The following is a 19,465-nucleotide window of genomic DNA, read 5'->3' as shown; positions in this document are numbered from 1 at the left end:
CCACGATCCAACCCTCCAATTAGCTTTGCAAAGCCAGTGAAGATGATCATCAAGTCACAGGTTTACTTTCAACTGCCAATCGTCATTATTGTACAATGAGACTTACCCATTGATTTTCAACTCTTAAGTAATCAATGGACCAAGGTTAAAACCAATAAATTCCAGCAGAAGTCATAAAGATGTGAGCAATTTGTGAAAACGGTAACCACTTGCTCATTCTTTCTTTTGCAGGTTTTTGTCTTGTGAATTTTACATTTGAAATATGCAATCTCTGTAATCTCAACATCCTAAACATCTCCTGGATTTATACCTTGAGCCTGAAATTTTTGGTTTTGATCCCTCAGAAACAAAGTGACTCCTAACATGAGGCAAACTAAAAAAAAATTAAGGCAAAACAATGATGGTCAATTTTTACATGAGATCGACTTAGACATGGAATTGTTGATGAGCTAAAGAGCCTTTTTCTGTGCTGTCAATCTCTATGAATACAAGACATGGACTTTTAGATTAGAAACCCTACAGGATGGAAACAGGCCCTTTGACCCAACAAGTCCACACTGACCCTTCGAAGATTAACCCATCCCCCTACATTTAACCCTGACTAATGCACCTATCACTATGGGCAAATTTAGTATGGCCAATTCACCTAACCTGCACATCTTTGTACTATGGGAGGAAACCGGAGCACCCGGAGTCACCCAAAGCTGGGATCGAACCTGGGTCCCTAGCGCTGTGAGGCAGCAGTGCTGACCACTGAGCCACATGCCGCCCCTTATATGATTGTTTCCTGTTTTAAGCAAACAGAACTGTACTGAACAGTTCTAGCAAAGGAAGACCATTATGTGAAAGGCTCTCAGCACGATACTGCTCAGCGTGTTGGTGGGACAGTGTTGGTGTGTGGAATAGTTTTATCTTGATGTGACTTATTGTCTTTCAGTTACTGGTCTTAATATCTGGGCGTCTCTGCTATCCACTGGAATCATCTGCACATTCTACACAACTGTGGTTAGTACAGAACACTTACTCCCAAATCCAGAGTATTACTTTAAAAATCCTGACCTTCTACCATGTCGATACTTTTCAATTTTAACTTAACCTGGCACCTTAATGGTTGATTGAGTAAACGACAGGGAGACTTGAGATAGTCAGTAAAGTGACCTGCATTACTGTTGCTCAACCCATGATAGAATAGTTTCAAAACTAGAACCTTTCTCTGTGATAAAAGGTGATAAAGTGACAGTTTTTCTCTCTCTCTCTCCAGCCACACAATCTTCTGTTTTATGCATTTCTCCAATTCCCTCATGAAAATTACACTTGAATCTGTTTCAGAAAGTACTGTCCAGATTTTTGAACATCCTTGTATAAAATATATTTTCCTTTCATTCCTCTCCAGCTCTTTATCCCGTGGTTTTAAGTCTGTGTCCTCTGATCTTCGATTCTCCTGTCAGTGGAAAGACCGGTAAATAACAGGAGGAAAGCCTTAGACTATGGGACAATGTAGACAGGCGGGTCCCATAAGTTGAACAGTGGCAAATGGAATTTAATCCTGACAAGTGTGAAGGCTGGAGGCATTAACAAGGCAAAGGGGGAAATGGTGAGTCCTGAGGAAGTATAGAGCATCAGAGGCACCTTGGTAGACATATCCACACATCCTTGAAGGCCATGGGACAGATAGATTAACTGGTTACGAAGGGTAAGGAGCAGGGGATTCAAAGGGGATCTGAGGTAAAAGTTTTCTATTCAGAAAGTGATAGTTTTCTGGAACTCACTTCCCCAAAGGGTGGTCGAGGCAGTAACTCTCAAGTAACTTAAGCATTTAGATGAGCACTTGAAACCTCTTTGCATCCATGGCTACAGGTTAAGTTCTGGATTATGATTGGAATAGATAGATGTTTGATGACCAGCGCAGATATGATGGGTCAAAGGACCTTAATCCGTACTGTGTAAGCTTTCAGCCTCTCACTTCAGTAACTTCTCTTGATGCTAAATGACCACAGGTTTTGGCGGGGGAGCTTACTCTTCCTCACTTTCCTGGGTTTAACACCTTCCACTCTTGTGCTTCCAGGGAGGCTTGAAAGCTGTCATCTGGACTGACGTCTTCCAAATCATCACCATGATGTCTGGCTTCATTGCCATTATGATTCGTGGCACCTATTTGGCTGGAGGAGCCCATGATGTTCTGGCAACTGCATACAATGGGTCCAGGATCAACTTTGGAGAGTAAGAAATTGTCTTTGAAGTTCATCACTGGGGCACCAAGCGTCCCAACAGATCCCAAATCTCCATAGTAACGGAACCTGGCTGAGTCAGTTCCCTTGCACCTTGAGTGGCCCAGAGCTCAGACATGGGGAAGAAGGTGCAACAGTCAAGGTCCACTCCTGAATATCTTTCTTTGATGAATCTATTTGTTCTTTTCTCTGCTTGAAGGTGACCTCGCTAGAAAGTCTCCAGCTCCTCTACCAAGTGGTGAAATATCACATGACAGGCTCGTGATCGAAGATTAGAGCTGGGTGTGGTCAAAGAAGCTCTCATTAATCCTTACAGTGTGAAATCAGGCTATTCAGCCCATCAAGTCCACACCAATCCTCCAAAGTGCATCCAACACAGATGTAACCCTGTAACCCTAATCCTACATTTCCCATGGCCAACCCCACCTCACCTGCATATCTTTAGACTGTGGGAGGAAACCGGAGCACCCACAGGAAACCAGGCAGACACGGGGAAAATGTGCAAACTCCACACAGACAGTTGCCTGAGGCTGGAATCACTGGCATTCTGAGGCAGCAGTGCTAACCACTGAGCCACTGTTCCAACCACAGGACATGGGCACAAGTAAAGAATTGGCTAAAATTTGTTGTGGTTGAAGCTTATCTTCTTGTGGAAATAGAAGGTTCAAAGCTGAGGGGAAAGATGTTTAAAATTATGAATGGGTTGGAGGGAGAGGATCAGGAGAGATTGTTTCCAATTCTGGAAGAATCCAAAACTAGAAATGATTAATGCAGAATAATAATAGAACATAGAACATTAGAACACAGTTCAGGCCCTTTGGCCCTCGATGTTGTGTCGACTTGTGGAACCAATCTGAAGCCCATCTAAACTACACTATTCAATTCTCGTCCATAATCTTATCCAATGACCATTTAAATGCCCTTAAAATTGGTGAGTCTACTCCTGATGCAGGCAGGTCTTTCCACATCCTTATTACTCTCTGAGTAAAAAAACTACCTTTATCTATCACCTCTCAATTTAAAGCTATCTCCCCTCGTGCTGGCCATCACCATCTGAGGAAAAAGACTCTCACTGTCCACCCTATCTAACCCTCTGATTATCTTATACATCTCACTTAGGTCACATCTCAACCTTCTTCTCTCTAACGAAAACTGCCTCAAGTCCCTCAGCCTTTTCTCATAAGACTTCCCTCCAGACCAGGCAACATCCTGGTAAATTTCCTCTGCACCCTTTCCAATGCTTCCACATTCCTCCTACAATGCAGTGACCAGAATTGTATGCAATACTCCAAATGTGGCTGCACCAGAGTTTTGTACAGCTGCAGCATAACCTCATGGCTCCGAAACTCAATCCCTCTACCAATAAAAGCTAATATATTGTATGTTTTCTTAACAACCCTGTCAACCTGGTGGCAAAATTCAGTGATCTATGTACATGGACACAGAGATCTCTCTGCTCATCTACACTACCAAGACTCTCACCATTAGCCCAGTACTCTGCATTCCTGTTACTCATTCCAAAGTAAATAACCTCACACTTTTCCACATTAAACTCCATTTGCCACCTCTCAGCCCAGCTCTGCAGCTTATCTATGTCTCTCTGTAACCTACAACAGTCTTCGTCACTATCCACAACTCTACTGACCTTAGTGTCATCTGCAAATTTACTAACCCATCCTTCTACGCCCTCATCCAGGTCGTTTATAAAAATGACAAACAACAGTGGACCCAAACAGATCCTTGCGGCACACCACTAATAACTGAACTCCTGGATAAATATTTCCTATCAAACAACACCCTCTGTCTTCTTTCAGCTAGCCAATTTCTGATCCAAACCACTAAATCGCCCTCAATCCCATGCCTCCATATTTTGTGCAATAGCCTACCATGGGGAACCTTATCAAATGTCTTACTGAAGTCCATATGCACCACATCAACTGCTTTACCCTTATCCTCCTGTTTGCTCACCTTCTCTAGAACTCAATAAGGTTTGTGAGGCACGACCTAGCCATCACTAATCTGTGTTGACAATCCTTAATTAACTTATTCCTTTCTAGATGATTATAAACCTTATCTCTTATAACCTTTTCCAATACTTTACCCACTGGTAAAGGCTCACTGGTCTATAATTACCAGGGTTGTCTCTCCTCCCCTTCTCGAACAAGGGAACAACATTTGCTAGCTTCCAGTCTTCTTCCAGGCACTATTCCTGTAGACAATGACGACATAAAAATCAAAGCCAAAGTCTCTGCAATCTCCTCCCTAGCTTCCCAGAGAATCCTAAGATAAATCCCATCTAGCCCAGGGGACTTATCTATTTTTACACTTTCCAGAATTGCAATCGCCTCCTCCTTTTGCACCACAATCCCATCTAGTCTGGTAACCTGTACCTCAGTATTCTCCTCGACCACGTTGTCTTTTTCTAGTATGAATACTGATAAAAAGTATTCATTTAGCATTTCCTCTATTTCCTCTGACTCCATGCACAATTTCCCATTACTATTTTTGATTGGCCCTAATCTTACTCTGTAGATCTTAATCTTACTGTAATGAATAATTTCAATGTGCAAATACAATATTGAGAAATGACATTACTCAGAGAGCTGGTGAGATGTGGACCTTACAATCACACGATGTGATTGAGAGGAAGATCATAGTGCTTCTGAATGGGAGCTAGATGAGAAAAAGAAAAGAGAAGAAAGAAAGAGGCTGAAAGGCTAAGATGTTGCTGATGGAACAGGAGGTGTGTCATGTCACCTACCACCTGTCAGCACAGCCCTCTTTGGGCAGAATGGCCTCATTTTTGTGTTGGGTTTTCCATGTAATTCAGGTTATCATTAATCATCTTGGCAGAATGTTTCTCATTTGAGGTTTGATATTTGAATTCAATTCCACACTGGCCTGATACCCAATTTACTCTGCATCAACCTCGCTGATTTTTCTTTTTCATGAGATGTGGGTATCGCTGGAAAGGCCAAGATTTGTTGTCCATTCTCTAATGCCCTTTAATTGAATAGCTTGCTAAGGGAGAGCAATTAAGAGTCAAAACATTACTGTGGGTCAGGAGTCACATGTAGGTCAGACCAGGTAAGTAAGGATGGCAGATTTTCTTCCCTCAAGGACATGAATGAACCAGATGAGTTTTTGTGACAATTGATGATAATTTCATGGTCACCATCACTGAGACTAGAATCCCTTCAGTGTGGAACCAGGCTACCTGGCACTTTAAGTCCACACTAACCATCCAAAGAGCATCCTACCCAGACCCACACCTCCACCCCCCCCCCCCCCACCCCCCCTCTACATTTCCCATGGCTCATCTACCGAGCCTGAAATTTCCTGGATGCTGTGGGCAATTTAGCATAGCCAATCCACCTTACCCTCACATCTGTGGACTATGGGAGGAAACCAAAACACCTGGAGGAAACTCACACAGGCACAAGGAGAACATACAAACTCCACACAGACAGTGGCCCAAGGGTGGAATTGAATCTGGGTCCCTGATGTTGTAAGGCAGCAGTGTTAACCATTGAATTATTGTGTCACTCTAGTGTTCAATTGAATTGAATTTCAGGAAGCTGCCTTGGTTGGATTTGAACGTACGTTCCCAGAGATTTCAGCTGGGTCTATGGGTTATTAATATCTCCGACTATACCACTCCTCAGAGTCTGAAGAGTTGAAGCCCTGGCCAATATTATTTTCCTCCAATGCCCTGTGCTAATTGATGCTATTAGCCCAGGACAGATGAGGAATTGAAATTCAGGTGCTTTCGTCTGTGTGACTTGTAACGCATTAGTATTCTTTATTTATTCCTTGACTATCAGCATCACTGACAAGGCCCATTCCTCATTTTATTTGGATCAGAGTTTAACTCACCACACCCTTCCTCAGGGCAATTAGGGATGGGCAATAAATCCTGGCCTACTCAGAGTTGGCCACATTGTGAGAATGATTATATTCGACCCGAGAGAGGCCCTGTCCTGATAAAATCTGCCCTTTGCTCAAAAAACTGAAGGAAGGTAACACCCAGTGCAATTGTCCAGGTAGATGTTGTTGGTGTAGAGCCCTGGTCATAGAGTCATAGAGGTTCACAGTCTGGAAACAGGCCATACGGGCCAACATGTCCGTACTTCCTAGTTTTCACAATTTCTCTGGCTCCATTTGCCTGTGTTTGGCCCATATCCCTCCATACATATCCCATCTGTGTCCCTGTCTGAATGTTTCTTCAATGACAAAATTGTGTTTGCCTTCACCACTACCTCTGGCAATCCGTTCCAGACACTCACCACTTTCTGTGCGAAAAATTGCCCCCTGGACCTTTTTGTATCTCTCCCCTCTCACTGTAAACCTATGCCCTCTAGTTTCAGGCTCCCCTACCGTGGGAAAACACTGTTGGCTAGCTACTTTATCTGTGCCTCTCATGATTTTATAAACCTCTATAAGGTCACCCCTCGGCCTCCTACGAAAAAAAACGTCCCAGCCTCTCCTTATAACTCAAACTTTCCAGTCTGGGTAGCATCCAAGTAATCCTTTTCTGCATGTTTTCTAGTTTAATAACATCCTTTGTAGATTGACCTTCTTACTGTCTACTGATGAATGTTCTCTGTTTAGTTTTGACCCAGATCCCAGGAGACGCTACACATTCTGGACTTTTGTTATTGGTGGAACTGTACTGTGGTTATCCATGTATGGAGTCAATCAAGCTCAAGTCCAGCGTTACATCGCCTGCAAGACAGAGTCTCAGGCCCGACTGTAAGTTTGGGTGAAATGAGCTGAGGGGATCTGTAAACAGTGTGAGAGGGGATTAGATTCACTACAGTGTGGAAACAGGCCCTTCAGCCCAACCAATCCACACTGACCCTCCGAAGAGTAACCCATCCAGACCCATTTCCCTCTTGAGTAATGCACCTAACACTGTGGGCAATTTAGCATGGCCAATTCACCTGGTCTGCACATCTTTGGAGTGTGGGAGGAAACTGGAGCACCCGGAGGAAACCCACGCAGACACAGGGAGAATGTGCAAACGCCACACAGACAGTAGCCCAAGGCAGGAATCGAGCCTGGGACCCTGGTGCTGCGAGGCAGCAGTGCTAACCACTGAGCCACTGTGCTGCCCTGAGGAAAGTGCAAAATGATATCAAAGGGAAGGCCAACACGATTCTGCTCACAGTAATTAGATAGTTCGTGAGGGATTGCCTGGGAAACTGGTGCCAAACTCATTCATCTTCAGCAGGTCTTGTTCTGAAGAGAAGAGGCTAAGTATCTTTGGTTCCTAATTGGTGTTTAAAATCCTGCTGTTCAAAACATCCACAAAAATATCCTGTGGGTTGAAAGATGTCTCTCAGAGAACTGACTCAAGTTCAGAACAATCCGTGCAATGAGAAGTCAATATCTGACATTGTGGTGAGAGTCTGGATGTTGGGATTTAGCTGCAGTGCGGTGCTGGTCTATCATGATCAGGTGATGCAGAGCATGGGGGCTGGTCAGTCATTTCGATCATTCTTCTGCACTGGGCAACTACATTAATGACCTCACAAATAAATTATATGCCCCACAAGAATAGGGGAACAACTCAGTCTGGGAGAGAGTGATAAGGAACCTGCCCTGCAATGTCACATTCTGCTGTCAGGTCATTCTGAGATCATGAAAGGCACTACGTAAATGCAAGTCCTTGCTTCTTTTGTGAACTCTCCTGACATTGAGGATTTGGAGAGGTTCCCACGGCACTGTAGACAGGTTTGTTCTGGCTTGTGTAGATGATGGGTCGAAAATTATGGTGCTGGAAAAGTACAGCAGGTCAGGCAGCATCCAAGGAGCAGGAGAATCGACATTTCAGGTAGAACATAAGCTCTTCATTAGGAATGAAACTAGAGCTTGTACAGCACAGATAAAGGCCCTTTGGCCCATCATACCTGACCTGCCGCGCTTTTCTAGCGTCCCACTTTTCGACTCTGATCTCCAGCATCCGCAGTCCTCACTTCCTCCCTGTGTAGATGATGCCTTCTACATGCAATTTTCCTTCCCGTTCCTCTGATTGACTTTCCTGGAAGTCCACCACAGTCCGTTGGGAAGGTCCCGGTGGGAGTTCCTCACTGACAGGTACCAATCAGTGGGTGAAGGATTGTTGCCGGATCAGAGTAAAGGGGATGTAGCTGCTGTTCCGTCCTGGGTCAGTTGGAGATGACAGCCAGACAGGTCCACATGCTGATGGCACCAGGCCATTCTGCCCCTCTTCCACCACTCTTTAATTGGATCATGATTGGTCCGTTCCTTGACTGTACCTGTTCATGTCGATCAGATAGTTGCCCACACCCTTACCCAACAAAAATCTATCAAAAAACGAATTGAAGTTTTCATGAGGCATGCAGCCTCACCATCTCCACAAGTTGTGTTCAAAGAAGCTTTGCATCACAAGTTAGGTTTCTTTACTATTCTGTCAGCTTCATACTCTAAGATATAGCAGCAGACCAGGCCAAGATTAGAGTGGTGCTGGAAAAGCACAGCTGGTCAGGCAACACCCCTCTGACCTCCAGCGAGCAGACTCCAGCTGGGACTGTCAGTAATGGACACTTTCTCATTATGGAGGCATCCTTCTAAGAAACTCAAAAGACGACTCTCCATTTCTGCTCCATGAACCATTCCAAGACACGGGGAGCACTTGGCCGACTCGGTTGCCTCTCTCCAGTTCTCTCTCAGAGAGAGCTCGCTGCTCCTTCAACCATTTCCACAGCTTCAGGGTGAAAAGGCGTGCAGAGAGTGGGTAAACACTCGGTCTCTCCCGCACAGTGCGGCATTCGGTTTCCATTTGTCACCTCGTGCTTGAGAGGGAAGTGGAGAGCACCTGAAATGGGAAACACAGTGAAACTGCTGACCCTGCTTTGTGTTTGTTTCAGTGCTATCTTTGTGAACCAAGTCGGGCTGTGGATGATAGTGACGAGTGCAGTAGCCTGTGGGATCATTCTGTTCGCCTTGTACAGGACATGTGACCCTGTTAAAGCTGGACACGTTACTGCACCTGACCAGGTGAGTCCAACCAACAGTGACAAGGCTGAAGGAGGCTACGCAGGGAAGAGGATTGCTGTCGTATTTACATCAGCGAGGGCCTTGTATTTATCCATCAGCCTGTCCACATTCAGCACAGACCTCCTTCACCCCAGAAACAAGAACAAAAATTGTTGGAAAAGCTCAGCAGGTCTGGCATCATCTGTGGAAAGAAATCAGAGTTAGTGTTTCCGGTCCAGTGACTCTTTCTCTGAACAGTTCTGAGGGAGGATCACTGGACCTGAGAGGTTAACTCCGATTTCTCTCCACAGATGCTGCCAGACCTGCTGAGCTTTTCCAACAATTTCTGTTTTTGTTTCCGATTTGCAGCATACACAAATTTTTTAGGCTCTCCCTCAACCCACCCTGGTCATGGGTCAAGGTGTGAGTTGGGGAGATGATGGAAGGGTCCCATTTCATCGATTTCTTCTTATGAGGGCTGGCAGTAGCATGATGGGTTGAATGGATATTGTGCTGCTCCACCCCAGAAATACAAGCCAATGGAGGAGGTAGGGTGAGCCACTCAAAAAGCAAAGGAACTTTATTACAGTCTATACCTTACATAGACATACAGGTACGCATTCTATACAGTACATGCGTATGTATTACACACACACACACACACACCAAGCAGGAGGCCGGAAGAACACAGCCAGCCAGGCAGCATCGGGAGGTGGAGAAGCTGACGTTTTGGGTGTAGGGTTATACCTGAAACATCGACGTCTCCACCTCCTGATGCTGCCTGGCTTGCTGTGTACTTCCAGCCTCCTGCCTGTCTATTTTGAATTCCAGCATCTGCTGTTTTTTTTTGTCCCCACCCAATAGTCCATGACAAAACCTTTAGAGCTGAGCATTTGGGAAAGACTCACCATGGATTTACAAAAGGGCTGTCATGGTTGAGAAATCTACTGGAATTCTTCAAGGAAGTAGCTCATAGAATTAATCAGGAAGAGCCAGTGGATGTGGTACAAAAGGTTTTAGACAAAGTATCACAAAAGAGATTCTTGTGTAAAATTCAAGAACATAGTGCATTGAGATGGTTGGAAACTGGTTGGCAGTTAAGGAAAAACAGGAGGAATAAATCGGGCTTTATCTGAAGGGTAGGGAGTGACCAGAGCTAATCCACAATATATGTTGATGATTTAGATGGCAGGAATAAATGTAATACCTTCAAATTTGCAGCTGGTGGGAGGGTGAACTGTGAGGAGGTTGAAGAGAAGTTTCAGTGTGTTTGCATCAGGCTGATGGAGAAGTAAATACACGGACAGGTGCAGTATACTGAGGGAGTGGGTAAATACACGGGCAGGTGCAGTATACTGAGGGAGTGGGTTAATGCATGGGAAGGTGCAGTATACTGAGGGAGTGGGTAAGTGCATGGGAAGGTGCAGTATACTGAGGGAGTGGGTAAGTGCATGGGAAGGTACAGTATACTGAGGGAGTGGGTAAGTGCATGGGAAGGTACATTATACTGAGGGTGTGGGTAAATGCACAGGCAGTTGCTCTATTATGTGAGTGCATCCAGTTTGGGAACAAAAGCAGGGAGGTAGGATATTACCTGTGTGGCTGTAAGTTGAGAGAGGTCTGCAGGAGTACATGCTGTGGGACACACTACGGCTTTGGGCAGCTGCTGCCAGGGCATATTGGGGAATGGCCACTGTTTGAGATCTTGCAGTTGAAGGTATTTGGGGGTCTGTATAGTTATTGGGCCCTCCCCCGTGTCTCAAATATATGTAAACATAATCCCGAACAAGTAAGAAAAGCAGTTTAAAACCATCGGAATTGTCAAACTGTGATAGTGAGTTTTGAGATGGTTTGTAGCTCAGGCTGAGGTTCTGGTTGTAGGTTTGCTCGCTGAACTGGAAGGTTCATTTCCAGATGTTTTGTCACCTGCCTAGTTAACATCTTCAGTAGGCCTCATGCGAAGCACTGTACATGATTCCTGCTTTCTATATATATTTTTGGGCTTCTTTGTGTTGGTGTTGTAATTTCCTGTGGTGATGTCATTTCCTATGGTGATGTCATTTACTGTTCCTTTTCCCAGGGGATGGTAGATGGAGTCTACCTCGATGTGTTTGTTGACAGAGTTCCGGTTCGGATGCCATGCCTCTAGAAATTCTCGTGCTTGTCTCTGATTTTATTTTGTGGCTAGTTGGTGTTCATGTATCCTGGTGGCTACTCTACGTAGTTCCTCTGTGCTGCAGTGTGTGTTGGCTCGTTAAAATAATGTTCTGATGCAGCTTCGTTAGTGGTTGTTGGGATGATTGCTTCTGTAGTTCAATATTTGGTCTGCAGCTAATGAACTTGAAAGACCCTATACAGACACCAAGCAAAACTAATGTCATTTACAAAATACTGTGCAAGAACTGCAACAAACACTACATTGGACAAACAGGCAGAAAACTAGCCACCAGGATACATGAACACCAACTAGCCACAAAATGACATGACCCTCTCTCACTAGTATCCTTACATACGGGTGAGAAAGGACACCACTTTGACTGGGACAACACATCCATCTTAGGACAAGCCAAACAGAGACACACGTGAGAATTTCTAGAAGCATGACATTCCAACTGGAACTCTATCAACAAACACATCGAGTTAGACCCCATCTACCACCCCCGGGAAAAAGAACAGGAAATAACAACACCAACCCAAAGAAACCCAAACATATAAATAGAAAATAGGAATCATGTACAGTGCTTCGCCTGAGGCCCACTGAAAATGTTACCTAGTATGATGACGAAACATCTGGAAATGAACCTTCCAGCTCAGTGAGCAAACTCTGATGTTTGCTTGTTTCTACGTTTAAAGAACTCCTCTAGTGGCTATGTATGGATATAAAAATATTTCTTATGAATAAAGTATATTTTAAAATAAAGAGAAAGAGAATGTGCAGTGGGACCTGGGTGTCCTTGATTGGTTTATCTGAGCTGCTCTTTCTACTCACAGATGATGCCTTTCATGGTGCTGGATATCTTTCAGAACTATCCTGGAGTTCCCGGATTGTTCCTTTCTGCTGCATTCAGTGGGACATTGAGGTACTGCAAGGATTTATGTTCAGCATCGCAAGAGTTGGCTCTCCTGAACTTCATTATGGGTGAAGTTGGCAGAGTGGGTACCTTTTGGCCAGAGCTCTGAGAGGGTGATGGTGGACCTCCATCCTTACCTCTGCAGTTTTTTTGTGGCGTTAGTGATCTGACGACAATCCAGACAATTCCTGGATATTCATTCTCGCCTTTTCAAGATTAGCTCAGGATTATTGTCCCCGTGATTTTGCTGTATTTGTCCATGTGAATAAAATCTGTGAGGGAATTAGCAACTCTCCCAGCAATGAGTTAGAAAGATATCACCGCACTCAAATCCCACCCCAGGATTTGAGCTCGTAAGTGAAGCCACTGACCTTCCTGAGCTGGAAGTTTGTTTCTCCTCCTTCAGTGTCATCGAGTCAATGTTCTGGCACTCCATCCTGAACATCATTGCAGTTCTAGTAGGCAGCTCACTACTGCCACCTCATGGGCATTTACCGATGGGCAATAAATTCTCGCCTAGCCGACGATAACCACATCCTCAGAACGAATAAAATTAAAATCAAGGAGGTTCACATTCAATGTTGTGCCAAGGGAGCACGATGTGACAGGAGGTCAATAATATCTGTGGTTCCCTGGCCATTCAGGTGTACGTTAAAGATTCTGTGACAGTCTTTCAACAGGAAAACTGGGAGGACTCTCTGCGTCCAGAACAACATTTTCTTCCTCAAACTACCTTATTAATGTCAGATCTACGGATTGGCCTTTGCATTGTTTTCTATGGGATCTTGTTGTGTAGATATTGGCTGCTGTATTTATCTAAAAGAGTATCTATCTTTCACTAACTCAGGATTTGAGTTACCAAGCAGTTATTCACAAAATGTTCAGTATTATTGAATGTTCAGAGATTGGGAAAGCTGTGTTAAAACTGTCAGGCTTTGTTCTTCTTGTGATATAACGTTTCAACTGAAGCTCAGAAGCTGTTGTGTTAGACAATAAAAGGTAAAGTCCCCAAGGTCCCAGAGGAGCATAGAGCACCCTCTCATTAGAGAGGGTGGGCTAGTGGTGGTTTAACCTGAGATGAAGGATGGTTTTGTCATTGTAGATTGAGGAATGCATGTTGACCAGGATGTCTTCTTGAACTTCTACTTGTGAATCTGAGGTTTAGTGTCCATCTGACAAGCAGTCAGGATCTCAGTTTAACATCTCAGCTGAAGGACTGGCTTTCCAATATTCCCACAATGGAATATCAGTGTGTTCTACGCTCTTGTGTGGTTCTAAGCACATAGTTTCTGATGCAAGGGTCAGAGTGTTATCAGTTATTTCATGTCAATGTGATTTAAGACCAGACCTTATAAAGCTATTTATCTTACAGCACAGTTTCGACCAGTATCAATGCTATGGCTGCATGCACTGTGGAGGACATCATCAAACCCAGGCTGAAAACATTGACTGAAAAAAAGCTGATTCTAATATCGAAAGGACTGTGTAAGTACCTAATCCGCACATTAATGACGTATCCAAGCCGCAGGAGCCGAGATTGCACCAACCATTATTAGCAAAGACTAATTCTCCATCTTCCTTTACTGTGTCACACAGTCTGTTTCTGAAGAACACAAGAAACCAGAGAAGGAACAGGCCAAGTTAACTCTTGACTGCACTTCGCTATTTAATATGCTTTAATCTGCTGCCTCAACTCCACTTGCCTGCATTCTCTCTGTATCACTTCACTCTCTCGATTAATTTTTTCAAATGGGAGATGGGTGCCATAGGCTGAGCCAGACCTTATTGGCCATCTGTAATTGCCCTTCAGAGGTGGGGCATTGTTACAGGTAGACCCACAGGGCAGGTTAGCAGGGAGTTCCAGAACTTTGACCCAGCCACAATGAAGGAAGCTGATTTGTTCCATATCAGGATCACTCATGGTGCTGAGGAGAACTTACAGCTTGCACTGTTCCCATGGAACTGCTGCCCTTTTCCTTCTAGATGGTAGGAGTGGCAGGATTGGAAGGTTTGCTCAAAGATGGTGCGGGCTGCAGCTGCTACTGGGCATCAGTGTTGGGCTTGGCCTCACTACCCTGAGGAGCTCCTGCAGAGATGTCCTGGAGCTGAGATGGCTGACTTCCAACAACTATAACCATTTTCCAATATATCAAGTACCAATGGAGAGCTTTCACCCCCGATGCCCCTTGACTTCAGTTGTACTCGGGTTCCTTGCTCCTGTAATCAAACAGCTGTCTTGATGTAAAACTTGCCACCTTTCCTTCCCCTCTGGAATCCAGCTCTTTGTCCATGTTTGAACCAAGGCTGTAATGAGGCAGGAACTCAATGGCCCTGGCAGAACCCAAACTGGGCATTGGTCAACGGGTTAAATGAGGGAACAGGGTACATGGGTTTTACTCTGCCTTAAATTCCATACTGTACCCGGTCTAGAGTATTTAGGGAGGGCAATGTATCTAACCCCATGCTGTCCCTGCCCTAGGAGTTTTGATGGAGAGAGCTTTACTTTCAGTTTAAATGAGTAGAAAAAGCTGTACTCTATATCTATTCATTTTAAAAGAGTAAAGGAAGCTTTACTTTCATAATAAAAGTGTAGAAGTAGCTGTACTCTGTATCTAACCACGAGCTGTCCTTGCCCTGAGAGTGTTCAATGGGGACAGTGTAGAGAGAGCTTCACTCTGTTTGTAACCCTGTGCTGTCCCTGCCCTGGGAGTGTTTGATGGGGGGGGGACAGTGTAGAGAGAGTTTTACTCTGTATCTAACCCCGTGCTGTCCCTGTCCTGGGAGTGTTTGATTGGGGACAGTGTTTAGGGAGCGTTACTCTGTATCTAACCCACTACAGTCCTTGTCCTGAGAGTGTTCAATGGGGACAGTGTAGAGGGAGATTTACTCTGTATCTAACCCCATGCTGTCCCTGTCCTGGGAGTGTTTGATGGGGTCAGTTTAGAGGAAGCTTTACACTGTATCAACCACGTGCTGTCCCTGCCCTGGGAGTGTTTGATGGGGACAGTGTAGAGGGAATTTCACTCTGTATCTAACCCCATGTTGTCCCTGCCCTGGGAATATTTGATGGGGACAGTGAAGAGGGAGTTTCACTCTGTATCTAACCCCGTTCTGTCTCCCTGTCCTGGGAGTGTTTGATGGGGTCAGTGTAGAGGGAGCTTTACTCTGTATCTAACCCCATGCTGTCCCTGTCCTGGGAATATTTAATGGGGACAATACTCAATGGGGTGGTAACATGTCTTATGTTGCAGTACAACTGCTTTCCTACTTTCAAGAGGGTCCAAAAGTATTCATAAATACTCACAACACACCGTTCCCTGGTAAATCGAGTTTCAGCTTCATACCCAGTGGAATGCAAGGCCACAAAATAAAACAAAGCCCTGAGGCTCTGTTCCAACCGAGTGCTACATTCCCAGATGAGGTTGTACAGGATTTTGGTGAGGCCTCTTCTGGTGTACTGAGTTCAGCTTCGGTCGTCCAGTTATAGGAAGGATATTATTAAACTGGAGAGGGTTCAGAAGAGATTTACCAGGATGTTGCCAGGAATAGAAGGTTTGAGTTATAAGAAGAGGCTGGGAGTTTTTTCATTGGAGAATAAGTAGTTGAGGGGTGATCTTAGGGAGGTTTATAAATCATGAGTGATATAGACAAGGTGAATAGCTAGGGTCTTTTCCCTAGGGTGGTGGAGTGCCAAAGTAGAGGGTATGTTTTTAAGATGAGAGGAGAAAGATTTAAAAAGAGCTTGAGGGTAACTTTTTTACATAAAGAGTATTTCACATGTAGCATGAACTGCCAGAGGAAGTGGTAGATGTAAGTACAGTTACACCCTTTAAAAGACATTTGGATAAGTATATGAATAGGAAAGGTTTGGAGGGGTATGGGCCAAACATAGGCAGGTGAGATTAGATTAGATTCCCTAAAGTGTGGAAACAGGCCCTTCAGCCCAACAAGTCCACATCGACCCTCCGAAGAGTAACCCACCCAGACCCATTCCCCTACCTTATGTTTACCCCTGTCTATGGGCAACTTAGCATGGCCAATTCACCTGACCTGCACACCTTTGGACTGTGGGAGGAAACCGGAGCACCTGGAGAAAACCCATGCAGACACGGGGAGAATGTGCAAACTCCACACAGACAGTCGCCCAAGGCTGGAATCGAACCTGTGTCCCTGGCGCTGTGAGGCAGCAGTGCTAACCACTGAGCCATCTTGCTACCCCCAAAAGAAAAGGTGGGACAGGTTTAGTTGGGGATTTTTGTCGGCATGGACTAGTTGGACTGAAGGGTCTGTTTCTGTGCTGTACGGCTCTATGACTTTAGAGCTGTGAGGAAGTCGAGACACTGGAGAGGATGTAAAAATATTGAGAAAGATGAGACAGAAATGTGTGTCCGGAAGAGAGGCTTGTCTCCTTTTCTCTAGAAAAGAGAAGGCCAATGGGTGACCTAATAGAGACCATTAAATTAGGAAGGGGTTTGATTGAGTAGAAATAGACAAAATGTCGACATTTATGGGAGATCAGCACCACATGCCAAAAATATAACACAGTCACAAGTCATTTGAAATGGCTTCACCCAGAGAATTTCGAGAATACAGAATTTGTAACCGCAATGAGTGGTTTGGGGAAAGAAGAATATCATTGGCAGGCAGGTTTGTGGTGAGTGTAAACACTCATTTGGGCCAGTTGTGCTGTTAATCCTGCCCAGTGAGAGCTGGAGACATAATTGGTTAATGCCAGGAATACAGGCCATCAGCACAAGTGAAACAGATGATCAAGAGCTTCTTTGGATCCAAGAAATGTTATCTGAGGAATGTGGCTGGCCACGGTGAATAATACAATGTCATGTTGACATCCTTGAGTTTTTTTCAATGTTTATCCTGAAGGTCAGGGAGAGTCTTATCTCATTGGACATCTTCCCTCAGCTCATTCATCTCTGTCTTAATATGATGTTTGTTCAGTAAAGTCTATGATGAATGATGGGATGCCAGCACGGAGTTGGCTTCAATTTCAAATGACCTTCTCTACAACGGCAGTGCCCAGCATGTGAGTGCAAAGGTCAAGGTTCAATCATTAGCAGCCCAGGAGTGTTACCTGGCCTCCTTCTGAGACTGCAGATCATAGACATCAGTGACCAATGGATTCGATCCCCAACAAATTGGAAAATTTTCTTGATATATCCTGTCTACAAAAGTTAGGACAACTCCAATCCGAACAAGGAACATGTTCCCAGCCATCCGCAGAGCGGGAATCGTCCATGTTATCAAGTGACCTGTATTCACTGCTAATCCAGCCATCAACACACTTTAAGACTAGTCAGTTAGAAACTTCACCAAATTTTGGTGCAAGCGTGAACTCAGTTTTGGAGATGAGGTGAGTACGTCATGAAGGAGTTTGAGAAAAGATGAGAGTCCTGACCTTGGTTAAGCCACTTGTGGAATACACCATTCATTTCTGGTCTCCCTGTTATTGGAAAGATGTTGTTAAAGTTGAAAGGATGTGGAACAAATTTACAAGGATGTCATGAGGGTTGGAGGGTTTGAGCTATAGAAAGATGTTGAACAGGCTGGGGCTATTTTCCTTGGAGCGTCAGAGGCTGAGGGGTGACCTTATAGAGGTTTATAAAATAATGAGGGGCATGGATAGGATAAATAGACAAGGTCTTTCTCAGGGGTGGGGGAATCCAGAACTGGAGGAGAATACATTTAGGGTGAGAGGGGAAAGATTTAAAAGGGATGTAAGGGGCAACGCTTTCACGCAGACATGATATGTGTATGGAATGAGCTGCCAGAGGAAGTGGTGGAGTCTAATACAGTTACAACATTTAAAAGGCATCTGGATGGGTATATGAATAGGAAGGGTTTAGAGGGATAGGGGCCAAATGCTGCTAAATGGAACTAGGTTAATTAGGATATCTGGTCAGCATGGACGAGTTGGACCGAAGGGTCTGTTTTCACGCTGTACATCTCTATGTCTCTATGATTCTATAACTGACGAGAGGTACTGACACCACACAGGCAAAGGCTACCTGCAACAATGGAGAGTGAACATCTCCCCTTCCCATCATCAAATCACCCACCATCAACATTATGGAGGTTACCATTTCTGCAAACCTTAAGTAGACCAATTAATTGGATACTGTGTTACTCAGCCAGTCAGAGACACAGGATTGTAACGCAAATAACTCATACTGTCCTTATAAAGCTGTCCACAAGACATGAGCCAGCAATGATGGAATACCCTCAGAATTACCTGGATGGGTGCAGCTCCAACAATTCTCAACACGTACAACATCTGGGACAAAGCAGCTGCTTGACTGAGATGAGTCCACGCTCTGTCCACGACCAATGCACAGCACAATCTCTCTGTCTCTCTTCTCTTTCCTGCTCCTGTTTAAAACTCATATTTTGACCAAGCGTTTCTTGATCCTGAGGTGGCTGAAGCTCAAGGTTTGGTCTGGCATTGCTCCTGTAAAGGATGTTGTTAGAACATGAAGGGCACTACATCAAGTAGGACAGTGTGGTGGCTCAATGGTTAGCACTGCTGCCTCACAGCGTCAGGGACCTGGGTTCGATTCCACCCTCGGGTGATTGTCTGTGTGGAGTTTGCACATTCTTCCTGTGTCTGTGTGGGTTTCCTCCCACAGTCCAAAGATGTGCAGGTTAGGTGGATTGGCCATGCTAAAGTGTCCAGGGGTGCGCAGGCTAGATGGGTTAGCCATGAGAAATGCAGGACTGGGTCAGGGTGGGATGGTCTTCAGAGGGTTGGTATAGACTCAATGGGCAGAATGGCCTGCTTCAACACTGCAGGGATGCTTACGCACAAGTTGTTGTTATTTGTGTTGTAATTGTTGTTCTTTGTTTTATACAGCCCTGTTGTATGGCTCTGCCTGCATTATTTTTGCCGCATTATCCTCCCTGCTTGGAGGAGGGGTCTTGCAGGTATGTTAACATCTGGGTGGGTCATGGCTTTGCTGCTGTTATCCAAGATGGGACAGTTTCGGGGATTTGGATGAAATAGGGAGCGCACATTGTCAAGACTGAATGGTTCTACAGTCAGTGTAACCTCGTTTGCTGCAGTCTGTCCTGCTCAGGGGACTGGTGAATCAAGAGGCAGTGTAATGGCTGTGTATTGAAATCATTCTTGAAACATTTACAAGATCACCAGCA

General features: G+C 44.8%; 1 protein-coding gene across 1 annotated transcript in view; it reads left to right on the top strand.

Annotated features, from left to right (window-relative positions):
- The window catches only part of slc5a5 (solute carrier family 5 member 5), a 40,948-nt gene that overhangs the window by 9,645 nt on the left and 11,838 nt on the right, over positions 1-19,465 (top strand). Inside the window, exons 4-10 of the mRNA XM_060846157.1 lie at positions 938-1,005; positions 2,066-2,220; positions 6,840-6,980; positions 9,122-9,251; positions 12,222-12,310; positions 13,674-13,786; positions 19,167-19,237. Of these exons, the coding sequence (XP_060702140.1) occupies positions 938-1,005; positions 2,066-2,220; positions 6,840-6,980; positions 9,122-9,251; positions 12,222-12,310; positions 13,674-13,786; positions 19,167-19,237 (767 nt within the window). The remainder of the gene's footprint in view (positions 1-937; positions 1,006-2,065; positions 2,221-6,839; positions 6,981-9,121; positions 9,252-12,221; positions 12,311-13,673; positions 13,787-19,166; positions 19,238-19,465) is intronic.

This window comes from Hemiscyllium ocellatum, chromosome 28, assembly GCF_020745735.1.
Source record: "Hemiscyllium ocellatum isolate sHemOce1 chromosome 28, sHemOce1.pat.X.cur, whole genome shotgun sequence".
Classification (NCBI taxonomy): domain Eukaryota; kingdom Metazoa; phylum Chordata; class Chondrichthyes; order Orectolobiformes; family Hemiscylliidae; genus Hemiscyllium; species Hemiscyllium ocellatum.
The sequence above is the reverse complement of the archived record's forward strand: the minus strand, read 5'-3'. Positions and strand labels throughout refer to the sequence as shown.